General features: G+C 42.7%; 1 protein-coding gene across 1 annotated transcript; it reads left to right on the forward strand.

Moving 5' to 3' along the window:
- Positions 1-19611, forward strand: LOC133577233 (proteasome subunit beta type-9-like). The gene is made up of 6 exons (XM_061930885.2): positions 1-311; positions 1676-1743; positions 8231-8362; positions 8494-8623; positions 19187-19328; positions 19405-19611. Exons 1-6 carry the CDS (start codon positions 276-278, stop codon positions 19530-19532), a joined length of 636 nt encoding a protein of 211 aa, XP_061786869.1. The 5' UTR covers positions 1-275; the 3' UTR covers positions 19533-19611.
- Positions 19612-21583: the final 1972 nt, after the last annotated feature.

The following is a 21583-nucleotide window of genomic DNA, read 5'->3' on the forward strand; positions in this document are numbered from 1 at the left end:
AGGACTGATTTTTAACCGCAAACTCAGCTTTCGTTTTCATTTTTGTCTTGAAATATGAGGCAGAACGCTTCGATCAATTTACTGACTTTAAAACTGTGCGTGAAAGTCCGACGTTTGACATTTAAAACGGCGATAAAATTAAAAAAAAAAAAAAAAACGCTGTATCTGCGTCCCTGACGCTTTACTTTCACTTTTGATTTGAATCGACAATACTGGCTCGTCTCTCTCGCCCGGGCCGAAGAAGGTTTGAGACCGCGAGCTGCTCGTCTTTCGCCATGTTGGAGCAAAACTCAGAGGAGGTGAAAACCGGAGTGAGTAAACAACAACAACAACAACAACAGCAACACAACAACACACAAATGCGCTTACAATTTGATAAGTTAGCATTCTTGCATTGTCACTCGTGTCCGACGTGCTAATTCCCTCCAGCAAGGTGTGTTTTCATGGTTTTCTGTGCTTTGTAAATAATATTCTTTTCCTATCGAACTGTCATTGGCAACACTAAATTGGCCCCTAGTGTGTGAATGTTGTCTGTCTATCTGTGTTATCCCTGCGATGAGGTGGCGACTTGTCCAGGGTGTACCCCGCCTTCCGCCCAAATGCAGCTGAGATAGGCTCCAGGGACCCCCCCCCCCCCCCCTGCCCCGCGCAACCCCAAAAGGGACAAGCGGTAGAAAATGGATGGATGGATGGACAGTATCCTAGGGGTGTAACGGTACACAAAAAATTCAGTTCGGTACGTACCTCGGTTTAGAGGTCACGGATCGGTTCATTTTCAATACAGTAAGAAAACAACAAAATATCAATTTTTTGGGTTATTTATTTACCAAATTTGTAAACAATGGCTTTATCCTTTTAACATTGGGAAAACTATTATATTAATCAACATTTAACTGCCTCGAGTTGTTGCTCAGATTAAATAAAATGACCAAACTTTTCTTCTACATATAAAAAGTGCAACATTAAACAGTTTCAAGTCAACTCATCATGCTTAATTTATTACAGCATTTGGGAAGCCTGTAGTTGAGTTTTGATATGTAAATGTTATATTTTATTTATCAACATGTGATAGCAGGGACCCTGCCATTCAAAACTAGGCTGCTCCATTACTAATGATTAATGTAACTATAGCTGAAAAAAATAGTACAATAGCAATAGGAGAGACTATTCATCCCTGAACACCATACTTCGTGTAGGCTTAATGATGCAGTTACATTATTATATCAACTATCAGAGACAGAAACTCTTCATTTAACATAATGTCCCTTTTTGCTGCTTCAACACAGCTCAATCAACACAGAAAAAGGTCAAGTGAAATAACCCCGTACCGAAATGGTTCAATACAAATACACGTACCGTTACACCCCTACGGTATACACATGAATGTGTCATTTGGTGAAAAAAACAACATACACATCTTCTAGCTCCTTTTTAAATTCCTTATTAATGCGACTTAATATTTAATATTACACTGCTTTGCTTTGTCAGCAAAGCTATTTAGCATATATTGATCTACATTGGGTTGCTTTTGTCACCTCAAAATGATGCAAAAACACACACACACACACACACACACACACACACACACACACACACAGACACACACACACAGACACACACACACACACACACACACACACACACACAATTGCTAATTTGATTTTATATTTTCCAGACAACAATCATTGCCATTGAGTTTGATGGCGGCGTCGTGCTGGGCTCGGACTCACGCGTGTCTGCAGGGTGAGTTATACCATCCATCCATTTTCTACTGCTTGTCCTTTTCTGGGTCGCGGCGGGTGCTGGAGCCTATCTCAGCTGCATTCGGGCGGAAGGCGGGGTACACCCTGGACAGGTCAACCTCATCGCAGGGCCAACACAGATAGACAGACAACATTCACACTCACATTCACACACAAGGGCCAATTTTAGTGTTGCCAATCAACCTATCTCCAGGTGTGTGTTTTTGGAGGTGGGAGGAAGCCGGAGTACCGGAGGGAACCCACGCAGTCACGGGGAGAAAACATGCATACCATTTTTCTTTATTGTCAGTTTCATATCATTCCGTTTTCCACGAACATTTTTGCCTGGGTTTTCCCACGTGTTGGTGACTATGTCCCCGCCCGGTGCTTTTTATATTGAAAATGGCTGCAAAAATAAGCCACCACGGGACCAAAGAAAGTTGCGAGTGCGAGCACTTTGATAAAGAAGGTGAGAAATAACTTTTGAATGTGTGCCTCTCCCTTCCTTCAATAACGAAAACAAGGAATGTTATTAGAGATGTCCGATAATGGCTTTTTTGCCGATACCCGATATTCCGATATTGTCCAACTCTTAATTACCGATTCCGATATATACAGTCGTGGAATTAACACATTATTATGCCTAATTTTGTTGTGATGCCCGCTGGATGCATTAAACAATGTAACAAAGTTTTCCAAAATAAATCAACTCAAGTTATGGAAAAAAATGCCAACATGGCACTGCCATATTTATTATTGACGTCACAAAGTGCATTATTTTTTTTTTAACATGCCTCAAAACAGCAGCTTGGAATTTGGGACATGCTCTCCCTGAGAGAGCATGAGGAGGTTGAGGTGGGGGAGGGGGGTGTATATTGTAGCGTCCCGGAAGAGTTAGTGCTGCAAGGGGTTGTGGGTATATGTTCTTTTTGTTTATGTTGTGTTACGGTGCGGATGTTCTCCCAAAATGTGTTTGTCATTCTTGTTTGGTGTGGGTTCACAGTGTGGCGCATATTTGTAACAGTGTTAAAGTTGTTTATACGACCACCCTCAGTGTGACCTGTATGGCTGTTGACCAAGTATGCATTGCATTCACTTGTGTGTGTCAAAAGCCGTAGCTATTATGTAACTGGGCCGGCACGCAAAGGCGGTGCCTTTAAGGTTTATTGGCGCTCTGTACTTCTCCCTACGTCCGTGTACCTCTTCGTACAGCGGCATTTTAAAAAGTCATAAATTTTACTTTTTGAAACAGATACCGATAATTTCCGATATTACATTTCAAAGCATTTATCGGCCGATAATATCAGAAGTCCGATATTATCGGACATCTCTAAATGTTATTTGTTAATTCATACATTTCACTCATTCATATGCATGTTTTCTGAATATCAAAAAATATTCTCTAGAAAATGTGTTTTGGTGTTCATAGTTTTACACAGCGGATTTTCATGATTTCGTATGGGGAAAATGGACTGTTTACGTACGATCCAGTCTACGTAGGATTACCAACAAAAACCGAGGTACCACTGTATTCGGATTCTGATTTTGGTACAAGGCGTACCAAATTCCTATGAGGTACGGTGTGTGAGGGACTACACCAGGGCTATTCAACTGGCCCGCGAATGACACCATACCGGGCCCCAAATTCAGTTCAAAACGTGGGAGACAAATATATTTGCAGCAAATCCCTAAAAACGCCAGAGTGCTCCTGGAACTTGGACCACTGTAAACAAATTGGCAGATCCTCACTGCAAAAACTGAAATCTAAGTAAGATTCAATATCTCAAATAAGGGTAATATTTGTTTATTTTCTGTCTGATAAGATAATTCTTCTCACTAAGCAGATTTTATGTTAGAGTGTTTTACTTGTTTTAAGTGTTTTGGTCCTAAATGATCCCAGTAAGATATTACAGCTTGTTGCTGAGATGTTATGACCTATATTGAGTAAAACATGCTTGAAACTAGAATATCAACTGTTGCAAAGCTGTGTCATCAACACTCACAAGTATAAAACTACTTTTTTAAAGTAATAATTTCTTATTTCAAGCATGAAATAAAAAAATCACGATTTTGACACAATTGTGTCTCATAATTAAAACAGACGACAGCCAAATGGACTTCGCTGTTTTATTTTCAATGAAACAATAGACAGTACGTACTCATATAGTAGTACAGTTGGCACAGTACAGTAAACTGACAGTTAATATTTAAACGTTTGACATTTCAAGCCATTTTTAACATAAATAGTTCATGTACATCCAGATAAATTCTTCAAAATTTCAATCAAAAAAACATTGGCCGGGGGCCGGGCTGTAAATATATATATATATTCCTTGCACACTAATTGACTGAAAGAGCACACACTTGGCGCGAAGATGTCATGTTATCAATAGAAAAATGCATTTTTAGACAATACGATTTGCCTGAGCGGCTAGGAGACCCCAAGAGTAACAAGCGGTTGCCTTGTTGCCTTCCCATTAAGAACAATGAACTAGTTTTTAGTATAAGTTTGCTGGTTTCAAGAAATGTAATACCGAGCGCATATCATTATGTCAAGATAATGGCACTAGCATTTACTTATTTTAAGAATATTTTTCAACATATTGAGCAAAAAGGTCTCAAATTAGTTTTTTCTACCAAGAAAAGTGCACTTGTTATTAGTGAGAATATACTTATTTTAAGGTATTTTTGGGTTCATTGAGGTTAGCTAATTTTACTTGTTTTGGAAAGTCTCGACAAGCCAAATTTTCTTCTTCTATTGGCAGATAAAATACCCCAAATTTGTATAATTTTTTTTTTTGCTTTTGAACACTGACTTTTTGCAGTGCCGATGCGGGTTTATTGATTTTTAAATGCGCCAAAAAATAGCCCTTTTTGTACAAAAGTGACCAATTGAGTTGATTGAATGGCCAGTAGTACACAAAAAGTCAACAAACATGATCACACATAATAATAATAATAATGGATTAGATTTTATATCGCGCTTTTCTATTATTAGATACTCAAAGCCCCCACAGAGAAGTGGGAACCCATCATTCATTCACACCTGGTGGTGGTAAGCTACATTTGTAGCCACAGCTGCCCTGGGGTAGACTGACGGAAGCGCGAGGCTGCCAGTTTGTGCCTACGGTCCCTCCGACCGATCATTCATTCATCATTCATTCACCAGTGTGAGCGGCATCGGGGGCAAGGGTGAAGTGTCCTGCCCAAGGACACAACGGCAGCGATTTGGAAGTCAAGAGGCGGGGAGCGAACCTGCAACCCTCAGGTTTCTGGCACGGCCGTTCTACCCACTACGCCATACCGCCCCTATAACATAACATAACAAAACCCGCACCCTGAACTTTGTGGGTATTATAAAAAATGTCCAAGCGCCATAAAAAAATCAAAATGACTAATCCATCATGGGAAAAATGCCAAACACTCTTTCCACACTTATCCATGTTTGGTGCATTTTAGCTGCTTGATATTTCTGATTGATTACAAAACTTTAAGAAGGTCGACACAGAAGTAAAAACTTTTACTTTCAATTGCAATCTGATTATATTAATCATTAATTACTGTACATACCAGGGCGCAGTGTAACGTACCCAGAAGTAAAACCTCTTTTGCACAATCAGCCTTTTCATATAAAGTGATAAAGGAGTGGAACGACCTCACAATAAACTTGAAAAGTCAAAACAGATTATTCTTCATTCACAATTGAACTTAAAAAGTGCCTTTGGAGCAATCAAAGTTGCTCACACGGTCACTGAGGTGGGCACTATGTTTGACATGTCAACTTAATGTATATTCTATTTATGCATGAGAAAATGTTGTAAGCTGTGAGGTGTGGCTGTTAAAATCATGGTTGTTTTTACAAATGATGACAGATCAAATCAAATCAAATCAAATCAAATCAACTTTATTTATAGAGCACATTTAAAATTTACCACAGGGGTAGCCAAAGTGCTGTACAATGAACAGGTTAAAAGATAAAACGAGTACCGAGCAAACACAACACAACACAAACAGAACACGATAAAAAAATAAATAATTAAAATAGAATTAATAAAAACATAAAAACATAAAAACAGGATCACAGCAGGTGTATTATGGGGCGCCATTGCAGGATGGATATCACTCAGTGTTAAAAGCCATGGAATAAAAGTATGTTTTTAAGAGAGATTTAAAAACAGGAATAGAGGAGGCTTGTCTAACACTCAGGGGTAGGTCGTTCCAGAGCTTGGGAGCAGCAACGGCGAAAGCTCTGTCACCTCTAAGCTTCAGCCTTGTGTCAGGGACCGTCAACAGCAGCTGATCGGCTGATCTTAAGGATCGGGTGGGGCAGTAAGGCTGAAGGAGGTCGGAGAGATAGGTTGGCGCGAGGTTGATCACATGTATTGTCTAGTTATGATGTAAATGATAGGTGTGCTTTTAATGTATAAGTATGTGTCATTGAAAGGGCATTTTATGACTTGTCTTAATTTGATTACGGTACATGCTATAGTATAATTTCCATATTTACATTATTTGCTATAATTTTATTGCATGTTTTTGTATCTCTTTAATTTAGGTAACCAGAGACTGCAGATGGAAATGAGCTATAATCTGGTGCAGAACATATCTGTTTTTGAGCTTAATGTCTCTGTGCATTGTCTCTTCGAATAAAGCCTAAACTATATCCATTATATTACAAACCCTGTTTCCATATGAGTTGGGGAATTGTGTTAGATGTAAATATAAACGGAATACAATGATTTGCAAATCCATTTCAACCCATATTCAATTGAATGCACTACAAAGACAAGATATTTGATGTTCAAACTCATAAACTTTATTTTTTTTTTGCAAATAATAATTAACTTAGAATTTCATGGCTGCAACACGTGCCAAAGTAGTTGGGAAAGGGCATGTTCACCACTGTGTTACATCACCTTTTCTTTTAACAACACTCAATAAATGATTGGGAACAGAGGAAACTAATTGTTGAAGCTTTGAAAGTGGAATTCTTTCCCATTCTTGTTTTATGTAGAGCTTCAGTCGTTCAACAGTCCTGCTGTCGTATTTTACGCTTCATAATGCGTCACACATTTTCGATGGGAGACAGGTCTGGACTACAGGCGGACCAGGAAAGTACCCGCACTCTTTTTTTACGAAGCCACGCTGTTGTAACACGTGCTGAATGTGGCTTGGCATTGTCTTGCTGAAATAAGCAGGGGCGTTCATGAAAAAGACGGCGCTTAGATGGCAGCATATGTTGTTCCAAAACCTGTATGTACCTTTCAGCATTAATGGTGCCTTCACAGATGTGTAAGTTACCCATGCCTTGGGCACTAATGCACCCCCATGCCATCACAGATGCTGGCTTTTGAACTTTGCGTCGATAACAGTCTGGATGGTTCGCTTCTCCTTTGGTCCAGATGACACGATGTCGAATATTTCCAAAAACAATTTGAAATGTGGACTCGTCAGACCACAGAACACTTTTCCACTTTGCATCAGTCCATCTTAGATGATCTCGGGCCCAGAGAAGCCGGCGGCGTTTCTGGATGTTATTGATAAATGGCTTTCGCTTTGCATAGTAGAGCTTTAACTTGCACTTACAGATGTAGCGACCAACTGTATTTAGTGACAGTGGTTTTCTGAAGTGTTCCTGAGCCCATGTGGTGATATCCTTTAGAGATTGATGTCGGTTTTTGATACAGTGCCGTCTGAGGGATCAAAGGTCACGGTCATTCAATGTTGGTTTCCGGCCATGGCGCTTACGTGGAGTGATTTCTCCAGATTCTCTGAACCTTTTGATGATATTATGGACCGTAGATGTTGAAATCCCTAATTTTCTTGCAATTGCACTTTGAGAAACGTTGTTCTTAAACTGTTTGACTATTTGCTCAAGCAGTTGTGGACAAAGGGGTGTACCTCGCCCCATCCTTTCTTGTGAAAGACTGAGCATTTTTTAGGAAGCTGTTTTTATACCCAATCATGGCCCCCACCTGTTCCCAATTAGCCTACACACCTGTGGGATGTTCCAAATAAGTGTTTGATCAGCATTCCTCAACTTTATCAGTATTTATTGCCACCTTTCCCAACGTCTTTGTCACTTGTTGCTGGCATCAAATTCTAAAGTTAATGATTATTTGCAAAAAAAAAAAATGTTTATCAGTTTGAACATCAAATATGTTGTCTTTGTAGCATATTCAACTGAATATGGGTTGAAAATGATTTGCAAATCATTGTATTCCGTTTATATTTACATCTAACACAATTTCCCAACTCATGGAAACGGGGTTTGTATTTTGCTATATTCAAATACGGTGTTCCTGTTCAAACTGTGTGGCCAAAAATAATAAATACACTTGTTAAATAAAACCTCTGCCTTGTTTTTAATGAACACTCAGGCCTACTACGCGACTGTATTTTAATGTTGGTCATGACGGTGGTAAAGTTTGAGAGCAACTGGAGTAGGGTTTACTAAAAATAGGAAATATTCCACTTACCCTCCCAAGGGACGCAGTGGTGAACCCAGTGATGAACAAGCTGTACCCTCTCCACCAAAAGATCTACTGTGCTTTGTCGGGCTCGGCGGCGGACGCACAGGCCATTGCTGAGCTGCTACGGCACCAGATACGCCTTCACAGGTAGATCAAAAATGTATTTGTGGCGGTCCTCAACATTTTGGGGCGGCCAACATCAAATGAATGATAAAAATCAAGTTGCACCGCACACGAGAATATAATTAGAGATATCTGTGTACCTTTATTCTGGGCAGTGCAGAGATCGGGGAGGATCCCCGGGTCGGCGCCGCCGCCACCATGGTGAAGAACTACTCGTATCTCTACAGGGACGAGCTGTCGGCGCATCTCATCGTGGCAGGCTGGGACCGAAGAGACGGAGGGCAGGTCAGAATTCAACAAATGAAGCATGTGATGGAGGCAAACGTTACCTAGTATTATTTGCGGATGATACAACAGCGTTTTGTTCAGGAGAGAACACACACACTGCAAAAAGTCAGTGTTCAAAAACAAGAAAAAAATATACAAAAATTAGGGGTATTTTATTTGAACTATGCAAAATTATCTGCCAATAGAACAAGAAAATTTGGCTTGTCAAGACTTTCCAAAACAAGTAAAATGAGCTAACCTCAATGAACCCAAAAATACCTTTAAAATAAAAATATTCTCACTAAATAACAAGTGCACTTTTCTTGGTAGAAAAAAAAAAAGACGTTTTTGCTCAATATGTTGAAAAATATTCTTAATTTAAGTAAATGCTCGTGCCATTATCTTGACATAATGATATGCGCTCGGCATCATGATTTTTTTTTTCATGCTTGAAGTAAGAAATTATTACTTTAAAAAAGTAGTTTTATCCTTGTGAGTGTTGATGACACAGCTTTGCAACACTTGATATTCTAGTTTCAAGCATCTTTTACTCAATATAGGTCATAACCTCTCAGCAACAAGCTGTAATGTCTTACTGAGATCATTTAGGACCAAAACCCTTAAAAAACAAGTAAAACACTCCAACATAAAATCTGCTTAGTGAGAAGAATTATCTTATCAGACAGAAAATAAGCAAATATCACCCTTATTTGAGATATTTCATCTTACTTAGATTTCAGTTTTTGCAGTGCAGAAGATAATACAAATAATAACAGAAGAAATTAACAAATTAAAAAGATGGTTTGACAAAAACAGACTATTATTGAATCTCGGTAAAACTAAAATAATGCTATTTGGTGACAGTAGAAGAGAAACTCAAACAAATACAAAAATAGACGGAATAGAAATTGAAAGAGTAAATGAAACCAAATTTCTAGGTATAATGATTGATGATAAGTTAAAGTTAAAGTACCAATGATTGTCACGCACACACTAAGTGTGGTGAAATTTGTCCTCTGCATTTGACCCATCCCCTTTGCTCACCCCCTGGGAGGTGAGGGGAGCAGTGGGCAGCAGCGGTGCCGCGCCCGGGAATCATTTTTGGTGATTTAACCCCCAATTCCAACCCTTGATGCTGAGTGCCAAGCAGGGAGGTAATGGGTCCCATTTTTATAGTCTTTGGTATGACTCGGCCGGGCTATGAACTCACAACCTACCGATCTCAGGGCGGACACTCTAACCACTAGGCCACTGAGTAGTAAATTGAACTGGAAACCTCATGTAAAAAAATATACAACATAAAGTAGCAAGAAACACGTCAATAATGAATAAAGCAAAACATGTTCTAGACCAAAAATCACTTCATATTCTCTACTGCTCACTAGTGTTACCATATCTGAGTTATTGTGTAGAAATATGGGGAAACAACTACAAAAGTTCACTACATTCATTAACGATGTTAGAAAAAAGATCAGTTAGAATAATACATAATGTTGGATATAGAGAACATACAAACCCTTTATTTATTGAATCAAAAATACTGAAATTTCACGACATAGTGAATTTGCAAACAGCTGAAATTATACACAAAGCAAACTATAACCTGCTACCTAAGAATATACAACAATTCTTCTCAACAAAAGAGGAGAAATATAATCTTAGAGAAAAATGTAATTTAAAACATTTGCATGCACCAGTGACGTGCGGTGAGGTTCATGGCTGGTGAGGCACTGACTTCATCACAGTCAGATTTACAAACATATGAACCCTAAAGAGTATCTTATTCACCATTTGATTGGCAGCAGTTAACGGGTTATGTTTAAAAGCTCATACCAGCATTCTTCCCTGCTTGGCACTCAGGATCAAGGGTTGGAATTGGGGGTTAAATCACCAAAAATGATTCCCGGGCGCGGCGCCGCTGCTGCCCACTGCTCCCCTCACCTCCCAGGGGGTGAACAAGGGGATGGGTCAAATGCAGAGGACAAATTTCACCACACCTAGTGTGTGTGTGACAATCATTGGTACTTTAACTTAACTTTAACTTTACACATACAAACTGTAGCACACAAAAAAGCACATTTAATAAAAAAAAACGTTATGGTCTTACCTTTACTTATAAATGAAGTCCACAACTAAAGCCCTCACTTAAACTTTCCACGTGGAAGATTGAATCTATTTAAAAAAAGTGTAACCGAGGGTTTATAAATGTCGCCTATACTGTATGAAACTACAAAATAACAAACACGGAGGCTCCAGTTTACACGAGGACCACTTTATTTACCTTCTTTCAAATATCTCCGCAACGTGTCATCACTTCCGCTCTTAGCGTCTTCAAAATAAGAGCTCAAGGCATATACTGTATAACAGCGCATAACAGGAACTTAACATCACAAAGAGGAAAGCCCATGAAAATAGGTTACAAAAGTTATTCAATAAGAAGCCAAAAAGTGCAAAAACAATAATGTTCGTGTTGGAGGAGTTGTGAATTAGATACACCTGCAGTCTGCAGGTGTACCTAATGTTGTGGCCCTGCAGTCATTCACAACTCCTCCAACATGAACATTATTGTTTTTGCACTTTTTGGCTTCTTATGAAATAACTTTTTTAAATAGATTCAATCTTGCACGTGGAAAGTTTAAGTGTGGGCTTTAGTTGATATAACACTCTCGTCAGGAGTTGCCGTGCATTCTACGGCGGGGGTGCAGGAGGCGAGCCTCAGCCAGTGCGTCTTTTGCAGCCGTTTTATGATCGCTCAGCACAAGAAATACTTTACACACATACAGTTGTTGACAAAATACACTGTACATTATATACCTCAGCTAACTAAACTATGGAAATGTATAATATAATTCATATAGCAATACGGTCTCACTGCACAGCAGGCCAGCAGTTAGCCGAGTCCGCAATCCATGGTGAGGCACAACGCAGTGACGTGCCTCAAATGGCTGATGTTCACTGCACCGTCTCTTCTCAGTATTTGAACGGCAAATGTGAAAATTCAGCGATTTTAAATAAAAATAATCTAAAACGGGTGAAGTTAAATGGAAAATAACTTTATAGTATAATCACTGGATACATATAACAATTTAATAAAAACATTTTCTTTTTACATTTTTTTTCTTTCCATGATGGCAGGTGAGGCCCCGCCTCACCTGCCTCTAGTGACTGCACGTCACTGGCATGCACGTACAACACTTAAGACCTTCAGTATATCAGTATGTGGAATTCAATTATGGAATGGATTAAGCAAAGCAATCAAACAATGTACTAATATGATCCACTTCAAGAAACTCTTCAAACTTAAAGTGTTTACAAAGTACAAAGAAGAAGAACCATGATAAACATTCTGAATTGATTTCATCCATCCATTCATTCATTCTCAAAATAATCTTACTCATCTCATCATATTAAATATTGTCCAACTCTTAATTACCGATTCCGATATCAACCGATACCGATATATACAGTCGTGGAATTAACACATTATTATGCCTAATTTTGTTGTGATGCCCCGCTGGATGCATTAAACAATGTAACAAGGTTTTCCAAAAATAAATCAACTCAAGTAATGGAAAAAAAGTGCCAACATGGCACTGCCATATTTATTATTGAAGTCACAAAGTGCATTATTTTTTTTAACATGCCTCAAAACAGCAGCTTGGAATTTGGGACATGCTCTCCCTGAGAGAGCATGGGGAGGGCGGGGTTTGAGGTGGGGGGGTAGGGGGTAGTGGGGGGTTTATATTGTAGTTGTAAATGTGTTTGTCATTCTTGTTTGGTGTGGGTTCACAGTGTGGCGCATATTTGTGACAGTGTTAAAGTTGTTTATACGGCCACCGTCAGTGTGACCTGTATGGCTGTTGACCAAGTATGCTTTGCAGTTACTTGTGTGTGTGAAAAGCTGTAGATATTATGTGACTGGGCCGGCACGCATAGGCAGTGCCTTTAAGGTTTATTGGCACTCTGCACTTCTCCCTACGTCTGTGTACACACCGGCGTTTTTAAAAGTCATAAATTGTACTTTTTGAAACCGATACCGGTAATTTTGAAACCGATGCCGATAATTTCCGATATTACATTTTAAAGCATTTATCGGCTGATAATATCGGCAGTCCGATATTATTGGACATCTCTAATCACAACGTTCGCTTTTTCCTTTAACAACACTGACTACTACTCAGGGCAGACTTCAAGAGAGACGGGAAACATAACCTCAATCACTTACTGTACAATGTCTTCTCTCACTGGGATGATGACTGATTAGATGTTCATAACTTCCCGTTTAGATGAAGAATTCATCATAATCCTCGGGAATGGTTAAAAAAAAAAGTGGGTGCAAACAAGCGTCTTTTTGTTTCTTTCTCGCCATATCTGGGTCTAAAATTCCGGTCATGAAATGTAAATGGGGTAATGTTGGCGTTTTTTGGATGGTTATTTCGAGGGCGGAATAGACTCCAATTTTAGCAGATGTTTTTGCTAATGTTTATTTATGATTTCTAATGCACAAAAAAGGAAAACATACTGTATGTGTTGTTGCTGCGTATGACAGCACATCAAACTTTTTGAAACCCAAAGAAAACAACAAATACCACCTATGGGAAATGTATGTTAGTCATTGTGGTTCAAAGGGATATATTTAACAAATAAATGTCCATATTCGTCAGAATGAGAAGGTAAACTTGTAGAAATTGTTGAGGTGTATAAACTGTCAAACATGTCTATCGCGCCTGCACATGTTCTACACAAAAGAGATGCTATGGTTGTTGTTTATCCTGTTGATCCGGTTAGTGAAATGATACGCTTATTATACGCTACTTCTAATCATTGCTTTTCAGCAAGGCTTTTTGTGGTTCTGAGCAACATCACACTTTAAAGTTTGCGGCTTGTAAGGGATACTATGTAGGTGTTCTTTCATGTTTACAGTTGTTTTTTTTAAATAATAAAGAACATACACCCTCCGCCCGAGTGCAGCTGGGATAGGCTCCAGCTCCCCAGCGAACCTGAACCTGGTTGGCTATTTAGAAAGTCAAACAGGTTTTTAGGCCGTAGTTATAAAAATATTTTAATAATCCTACTTTGCGGGAAGTAATTTACCCTGGCCAGACATGGAACCAATTAACAGCGATAAACCAAAAGTATATTTAGCTAAGGAAGCATGTGCATTAAAGACACAACCAACAAAATGCAGTTGAAGTTTATAATTTGATATTAAGAAATTATGTATTATTAGTCATTTACAAGTAGAGATGTCCGATAATGACTTTTTTTCCGATATTCCGATATTGTCCAACTCTTAATTACCGATTCCGATATCAACCGATACCAATATATACAGTCGTGGAATTAACACATTATTATGCCTAATTTTATTGTGATGCCCCACTGGATGCATCAAACAATGTAACTTTACCATGAATATACTTAAACAAGTTGAAAAACTTATTCGGGTGTTACCATTTAGTAGTCAATTGTACGGAATATGTACTGTACTGTGCAATCTACTAATACAAGTTTCAATCAATCAATAAAAAAAAAAGGGTTTCCAAAATAAGAGAACAACTTCAACTCCAGTTATGGAAAAAAAAGTGCCAACATGGCACTGCCATATTTATTATTGAAGTCACAAAGTACCGTACATTATTTTTTTTAACATGCCTCAAAACAACAGCTACAAAAACAATGAAGGCACACAGCTTCAGTCCAGAGTATACTAGAGCATATTTGCCAACCTTGAGACCTCCGAATTTGGGAGATGGGGGGGGGGGGGGGGGTATAATGTAGCGTCCCGGAAGTTCTGGGTATTTGTTATGTTGTGTTTATGTTGTGTTACGGTGCGGATGTTCTCCCAAAATGTGTTTGTCATTCTTGTTTGGTGTGGGTTCACAGTGTGGCGCATATTTGTAACAGTGTTAAACTTGTTTAAACGGCCACCCTCAGTGTGACCTGTATGGCTGTTGATCAAGTATGCATTGCATTCACTTATGTGTGTGTAAAAGCCGCATACATTATGTGACTGGACCGGAACGCTGTTTGTATGTAGGAAAAGTGGACGTGACGACAGGTTGTAGAAGACGCTAAAGACAGTACCTTTAAGGCACGCCCTCAATAATGTTGTCCGGGTGGAAATCGGGAGAATGGTTGCCCCGGGAGATTTTCGGGAGGGGCACTGAAATTCAGGAGTCTCCCGGGAAAATCGGGAGGTTGAAACCGATACCGATAATTTCGGATATTACATTTTAAAGCATTTATCGACATCTCTATTTACAAGGCATTATTATTATTAACTACAATTCAGTTCAATCCAATATGTTTAATGGTTATGTGTTCAAAATCCAGAAAAAGTCCAAAGTTCCTTTTAAAATGTAAAAAGAAAACTGGTTGATAGTTTCATTAATGGAGAAAGAAAAATGTTCAGTGCAGTGAAGAAAATTCAAAACTGCTGTGCTGCTTTGGAATCAATTCAAAAAAAGTAAACAAAACACAATACATGGGTAATAACTAGAAATGTCCGATAATATCGGCCTTTCGATATTATCGGTCGATAAATGCTTTAAAATGTAATATCGGAAATGATCAGTATCGTTTTTTTAATGGCCCGGGGGTGGGGCACGATGGCGAGCGCCTGGTGGCCTGGCCTGTCCCCATGGGGCCCGGCCGGGCACAGCCCGAAGAGGCAACGTGGGTCCCCCCTCAAAAGGGCTCACCACCCATAGCAGGGGCCATAGAGGTCGGGTGCAGTGTGAGTTGGGCGGCAGCCGAGGGCAGGGCACTTGGCGGTCCGATCCTCGGCTACATAAGCTGGCTCTTGGGACGTGGAACGTCACTTCGCTGGGGGGGAAGGAGCCTGAGCTAGTGCGTGAGGTGGAGAAGTTCCGGCTAGATATAGTCGGACTCACTTCGACGCACAGCAAGGGCTCTGGAACCACTTCTCTTGAGAGGGGATGGACTCTCTTCCACTCTGGCGTTGCCGGCAGTGAGAGGCGACGGGCTGGGGTGGCAATTCTTGTTGCCCCTCAGCTCAAAGCCTGCACGTTGGAGTTCAACCCGGTGGACGAGAGGGTAGCTTCCCTCCGCCTTCGGGTGGGGGGACGGGTCCTGACTGTAGTTTGCGTTTACGCGCCAAATGGCAGCTCAGAGTACCCACCCTTTTTGGATTCACTCGAGGGAGTACTGGAGAGTGCTCCCCCGGGTGATTCCCTCGTTCTACTGGGGGACTTCAACGCTCATGTTGGCAGCGACAGTGAAACCTGGAGAGGTGTGATTGGGAAGAATGGCCGCCCGGATCTGAACCCGAGTGGTGTTTTGTTATTGGACTTTTGTGCTCGTCACAGATTGTCGATAACAAACACCATGTTCAAACATAGGGGTGTCCATATGTGCACTTGGCACCAGGACACCCTAGGCCGCAGTTCCATGATCGACTTTGTAGTTGTGTCATCGGATTTGCGGTCTCATGTTTTGGACACTCGGGTGAAGAGAGGGGCGGAGCTTTCTACCGATCACCACCTGGTGGTGAGTTGGCTGCGATGGTGGGGGAGGATGCCGGACAGACCTGGCAGGCCCAAACGCATTGTGAGGGTTTGCTGGGAACGCCTGGCAGAGTCTCCTGTCAGAGAGAGTTTCAATTCCCACCTCCGGAAGAACTTTGAACATGTCACGAGGGAGGTGCTGGACATTGAGTCCGAGTGGACGATGTTCCGTACCTCTGTTGTCGAGGCGGCCGATTGGAGCTGTGGCCGCAAGGTAGTTGGTGCCTGTCGTGGCGGTAATCCTAGAACCCGTTGGTGGACGCCGGCGGTAAGGGATGCCGTCAGGCTGAAGAAGGAGTCCTATCGGGTTCTTTTGGCTCATGGGACTCCCGAGGCAGCAGACAGGTACCAACAGGCCAAGCGGTGTGCGGCTTCAGCGGTTGCGGAGGCAAAAACTCGGACATGGGAGGAGTTCGGGGAGGCCATGGAAAAAGACTTCCGGACGGCTTCGAAGCAATTCTTGACCACCATCCGCCGCTTCAGGAAGGGGAAGCAGTGCAGTGTCAACACCGTGTATGGTGGGGATGGTGCTCTGCTGACCTCGACTGCGGATGTTGTGGATCGGTGGAGGGAATACTTCGAAGACCTCCTCAATCCTACCAGCACGTCTTCCTATGAGGAAGCAGGGCCTGGGGAATCTGTGGTGGGCTCTCCTATTTCTGGGGCTGAGGTTGCCGAGGTAGTTAAAAAGCTCCTCGGTGGCAAGGCCCCGGGGGTGGATGAGATCCGCCGGAGTTCCTTAAGGCTCTGGATGTTGTGGGGATGTCTTGGTTGACAAGACTCTGCAACATCGCGTGGACATCGGGGGCGGTACCTCTGGATTGGCAGACCGGGGTGGTGGTTCCTCTCTTTAAGAAGGGGAACCGGAGGGTGTGTTCCAACTATCGTGGGATCACACTCCTCAGCCTTCCCGGTAAGGTCTATTCAGGTGTACTGGAGAGGAGACTACGCCGGATAGTCGAACCTCGGATTCAGGAGGAACAGTGTGGTTTTCGTCCTGGTCGTGGAACTGTGGACCAGCTCTATACTCTCGGCAGGGTCCTTGAGGGTGCATGGGAGTTTGCCCAACCAGTCTACATGTGCTTTGTGGACTTGGAGAAGGCATTCGACCGTGTACCCCGGGAAGTCCTGTGGGGAGTGCTCAGAGAGTATGGGGTAACGGACTGTCTTATTGTGGCAGTTCGCTCCCTGTATAATCAGTGTCAGAGCTTGGTCCGCATTGCCGGCAGTAAGTCGGACACGTTTCCAGTGAGGGTTGGACTCCGCCAAGGCTGCCCTTTGTCACCGATTCTGTTCATAACCTTTATGGACAGAATTTCTAGGCGCAGTCAGGGCGTTGAGGGGATCTGGTTTGGTGGCTGCAGGATTAGGTCTCTGCTATTTGCAGATGATGTGGTCCTGATGGCTTCCTCCGGCCAAGATCTTCAGCTCTCACTGGAACGGTTCGCAGCCGAATGTGAAGCGACTGGGATGAGAATCAGCACCTCCAAGTCCGAGTCCATGGTTCTCTCCCGGAAAAGGGTGGAGTGCCATCTCCGGGTTGGGCAGGAGATCTTGCCCCAAGTGGAGGAGTTCAAGTACCTCGGAGTCTTGTTCACGAGTGGGGAAAGAGTGGATCGTGAGATCGACAGGCGGATCGGTGCGGCATCTTCAGTAATGCGGACGCTGTATCGATCCGTTGTGGTGAAGAAGGAGCTGAGCCGGAAGGCAAAGCTCTCAATTTACCGGTCGATCTACGTTCCCATCCTCACCTATGGTCATGAGCTTTGGGTTATGACCGAAAGGACAAGATCACGGGTACAGGCGGCCGAAATGAGTTTCCTCCGCCGGGTGGCGGGGCTCTCCCTTAGAGATAGGGTGAGAAGCTCTGTCATCCGGGAGGAGCTCAAAGTAAAGCCGCTGCTCCTCCACATCGAGAGGAGCCAGATGAGGTGGTTCGGGCATCTGGTCAGGATGCCACCCGAACGCCTCCCTAGGAAGGTGTTTCGGGCACGTCCGACCGGTAGGAGGCCACGGGGAAGACCCAGGACACGCTGGGAAGACTATCTCTCCCGGCTGGCCTGGGAACGCCTCGGGATCCCCCGGGAGGAGCTGGACGAAGTGGCTGGGGAGAGGAAAGTCTGGGCTTCCCTGCTTAAGCTGCTGCCCCCGCGACCCGACCTCGGATAAGCGGAAGAAGATGGATGGATGGATGGATGGTTTTTTTTAATATCGGTATCTTTTTTTTTGTTTTTTTTATTAAATCAACATAAAAAACACAAGATACACTTACAATTAGTGCACCAACCCAAAAAACTTCCCTCCCCCATTTACACTCATTCACACTCATTCACACAAAAGGGTTGTTTCTTTCTGTTATTAATATTTTGGTTCCTACATTATATATCAATATAGATCAATACAGTCTGCAAGGGATACAGTCCGTAAGCACACATGATTGTGTGTGCTGCTGGTCCACTAATAGTACTAACCTTTAACAGTTAATTTTACTCATTTTCATTAATTACTAGTTTCTGTGTAACTGTTTTTATATTGTTTTACTTTCTTTTTTATTCAAGAAAATGTTTTTCATTTATTCATCTTATTAATTTTTTTAAAAAGGACCTTATCTTCACCATACCTGGTTGTCCAAATTAGGCATAATAATGTGTTAATTCCACGACTGTATAGATCGGTATCGGTTGATATCGGTATCGGTAATTAAGAGTTGGACAATATCGGAATATCGGCAAAAAGCCATTATCGGACATCCCTAGTAATAACTATGAAAAAACAAATGTTTTAGACACTGCACTTTTAGAAAAAAGGTTTGGCTACGATAAAAACTTAAAATGTTTTAAAATATGGCCGCCAATTTGAGACATTTGTGATTAAGGGCTGTATAAGTCAACTTTGATTGATTGATTGATTGATTGATTGGTGGATCTTATTTTACATGGTCAAACCAGGAGGAGGGCGGGATATAACGCTTGCAGAATGTCGTGACGTCTTCTGGGTTAACTACTTTTTACACGGCCTCCACATCATGATGCTCTCCTCTGACCCCTCCCAGGTGTTTTCCACCCTTAGCGGCGGCCTGGTACGACAGCCCTTTTTCGTGGGCGGCTCCGGCAGCTCGTACGTGTACGGCTTTGTGGACGCAGAGTACCGAGAGGGTATGGGCAGAGCCGCGTGCCAGAAGTTTGTGCTCAACAGTAAGTGCGCCTCGCTCACAGAAAGATGAGGCATGCTTTGGTCAGGCTCAGCCTTCATCGACGCTCTCTCTCGCAGCGCTCGCCCTCGCCATGAACCGGGACGGCTCCAGCGGAGGCGTGGCCTATTTGGTGACCATCGACAAGCACGGCGCAAAGGAGAGTATGGTTCTGGGAAATAACTTGCCCGTCTTTTACAACGGGTGACCGATGACCGCTTGGTTTGACTGCAGGCGTTTGTGGGCTCGCCTCATCCTGTTGCGAATAATAAAAGCAAAAGGCTTGATTTTTTTTGCCTCTTTTAAAACCCTGTGTAACATGCATAGCAAAGTGGATAGCGAATAAGAAGGAGCTTATTGACTCCAGTATCAGACTACAATGGCGGACGTGCGCAAAGCATTTTGGGTAAATCTCTACTATATATGGATAATCCGCAGACCTCAGCAAGGGTAAAAATGTTACAAATGGTCAAATTCCAAACCTCTCGCTTCCAGGAACTACACTATATTGCCAAAAGTATTTGGCCACCCATCCAAATAATGAGAATCAGGTGTCCTAATCACTTGGCCCGGTGTATAAAATCAAGCACTTAGGCATGGAGGCTGTTTCTACAAACATTTGTGAACGAATGGGCCACTCAGTAAATTCCAGCGTGGAACTGTCATAGGATGCCACCTGTGCAACAAATCCAGTTGTGAAATGTCCTCGCTCCTAAATATTCCAAAGTCAACTTTATCATAAGAAAAGTAAGGAGTTTGGGAACAACACCAAGTCCGCCACCAAGTGGTAGGCCACGTAAACTGACAGAGAGGGGTCAGCGGATGCTGAAGCGCATAGTGCAAAGACTTTCTGCACAGTCAGTTGCTACAGAGCCCCAAACTTCATGTGACCTTCCAATTAGCCCACGTACAGTATGCAGAAAGCTTCATGGAATGGGTTTCCATGGCCGAGCAGCATTATCTAAGCCAGGCCTGGGCAATTATTTTGACTCAAATTAAAGACATCACCTCCCAAATTAAAGACATTATTTCCAGTTCTTTTCGGGCCCTATTTTCAGACAGAAAAAAAAGAAAAGTAACCCTTACACTACAAAGGACAGCGGGGAAACGCCCCCCCAGCAAAGTTACAGGGGAAGTGGGGTAGACAAGTGGAGAGTGTCTGGGGAAAAGTCCACAAAATGATCAAAAATCACACACAGGTACGAGTGCCACAAGTCCCGCCGCGTCCCACCCGAGTCCGAGGTGCCCCCCACATGCCCAAAACGCACCCAGCAAAGGCGCACTGTGAGTGGGGAAGAAAAGTTGGAAAAGTGGGCAAAAGTCCGGAAAATGACCAAAAACCACACCCAGGTTAGAGCCCCACACGTCCAGTCGCACCCGAGTCCTGGGATGCCCAACATGTCCAAAAAAATCAAAAAAAGCCCAAAAAATCAAAAAATCCCCGGGCCGTATCTTGGACGCCGGCGTACCGCGTTCGGCCCTCGTGCCGTAGTTTGGCGACCGATTGTAAAAATTTGCCGCGACCGGCTAGTTTTTTTCCTTGGAGTAAATAGAGAGTAGATCCAGCAGAAAATATGCACTATAAACAAAGAGAGGGAGTTTGGAGGGGGGCAAAAACGCCCTCTTGGAACTTTTGCAGCAGCACACATCAACCTAGCGGGGAGAAGGCATGCATAGCAAAAGTCCACGAAATGATCCAAAATCACACCCAGGTTCGAGTCCCACAAGTCCCGCCGCGTTCCACCAGTGTGCCTGACATGTCCACAACGCACCCAGCAAAGGCGCACTGTGATTGGGAAGAAAAGTTGGGAAAGTGGGCAAAAGTCCCGAATTTGATCCAAAATTATACCCAGGTTCGAGTCCCACAAGTCCCGCCGCGTTCCACCAGAGTCTCGGGGTGCCTACAATGTCCACAGCGTACCCAGCAAAGGTGCACTGTGATTGGGAAGAAAAGTTGGGAAAGTGGGCAAAAGTCCCGAATTTGATCCAAAATTATACCCAGGTTCGAGTCCCACAAGTCCCGCCGCGTTCCACCAGTGTCCCGGGGTGCCTGACATGTCCACGACGCACCCAGCAAAGGCGCACTGTGATTGGGAAGAAAAGTTGGGAAAGTGGGCAAAAGTCCCGAATTTGATCCAAAATTATACCCAGGTTCGAGTCCCACAAGTCCCGCCGCGTTCCACCAGAGTCCCGGGGTGCCTACAATGTCCACAACTTACCCAGCAAAGGCGCACTGTGAGTGGGAAGAAAAGTTGGGAA

Source organism: Nerophis lumbriciformis, linkage group LG37 (assembly GCF_033978685.3).
Source record: "Nerophis lumbriciformis linkage group LG37, RoL_Nlum_v2.1, whole genome shotgun sequence".
In the NCBI taxonomy this organism is placed as follows: Eukaryota; Metazoa; Chordata; class Actinopteri; order Syngnathiformes; family Syngnathidae; genus Nerophis; species Nerophis lumbriciformis.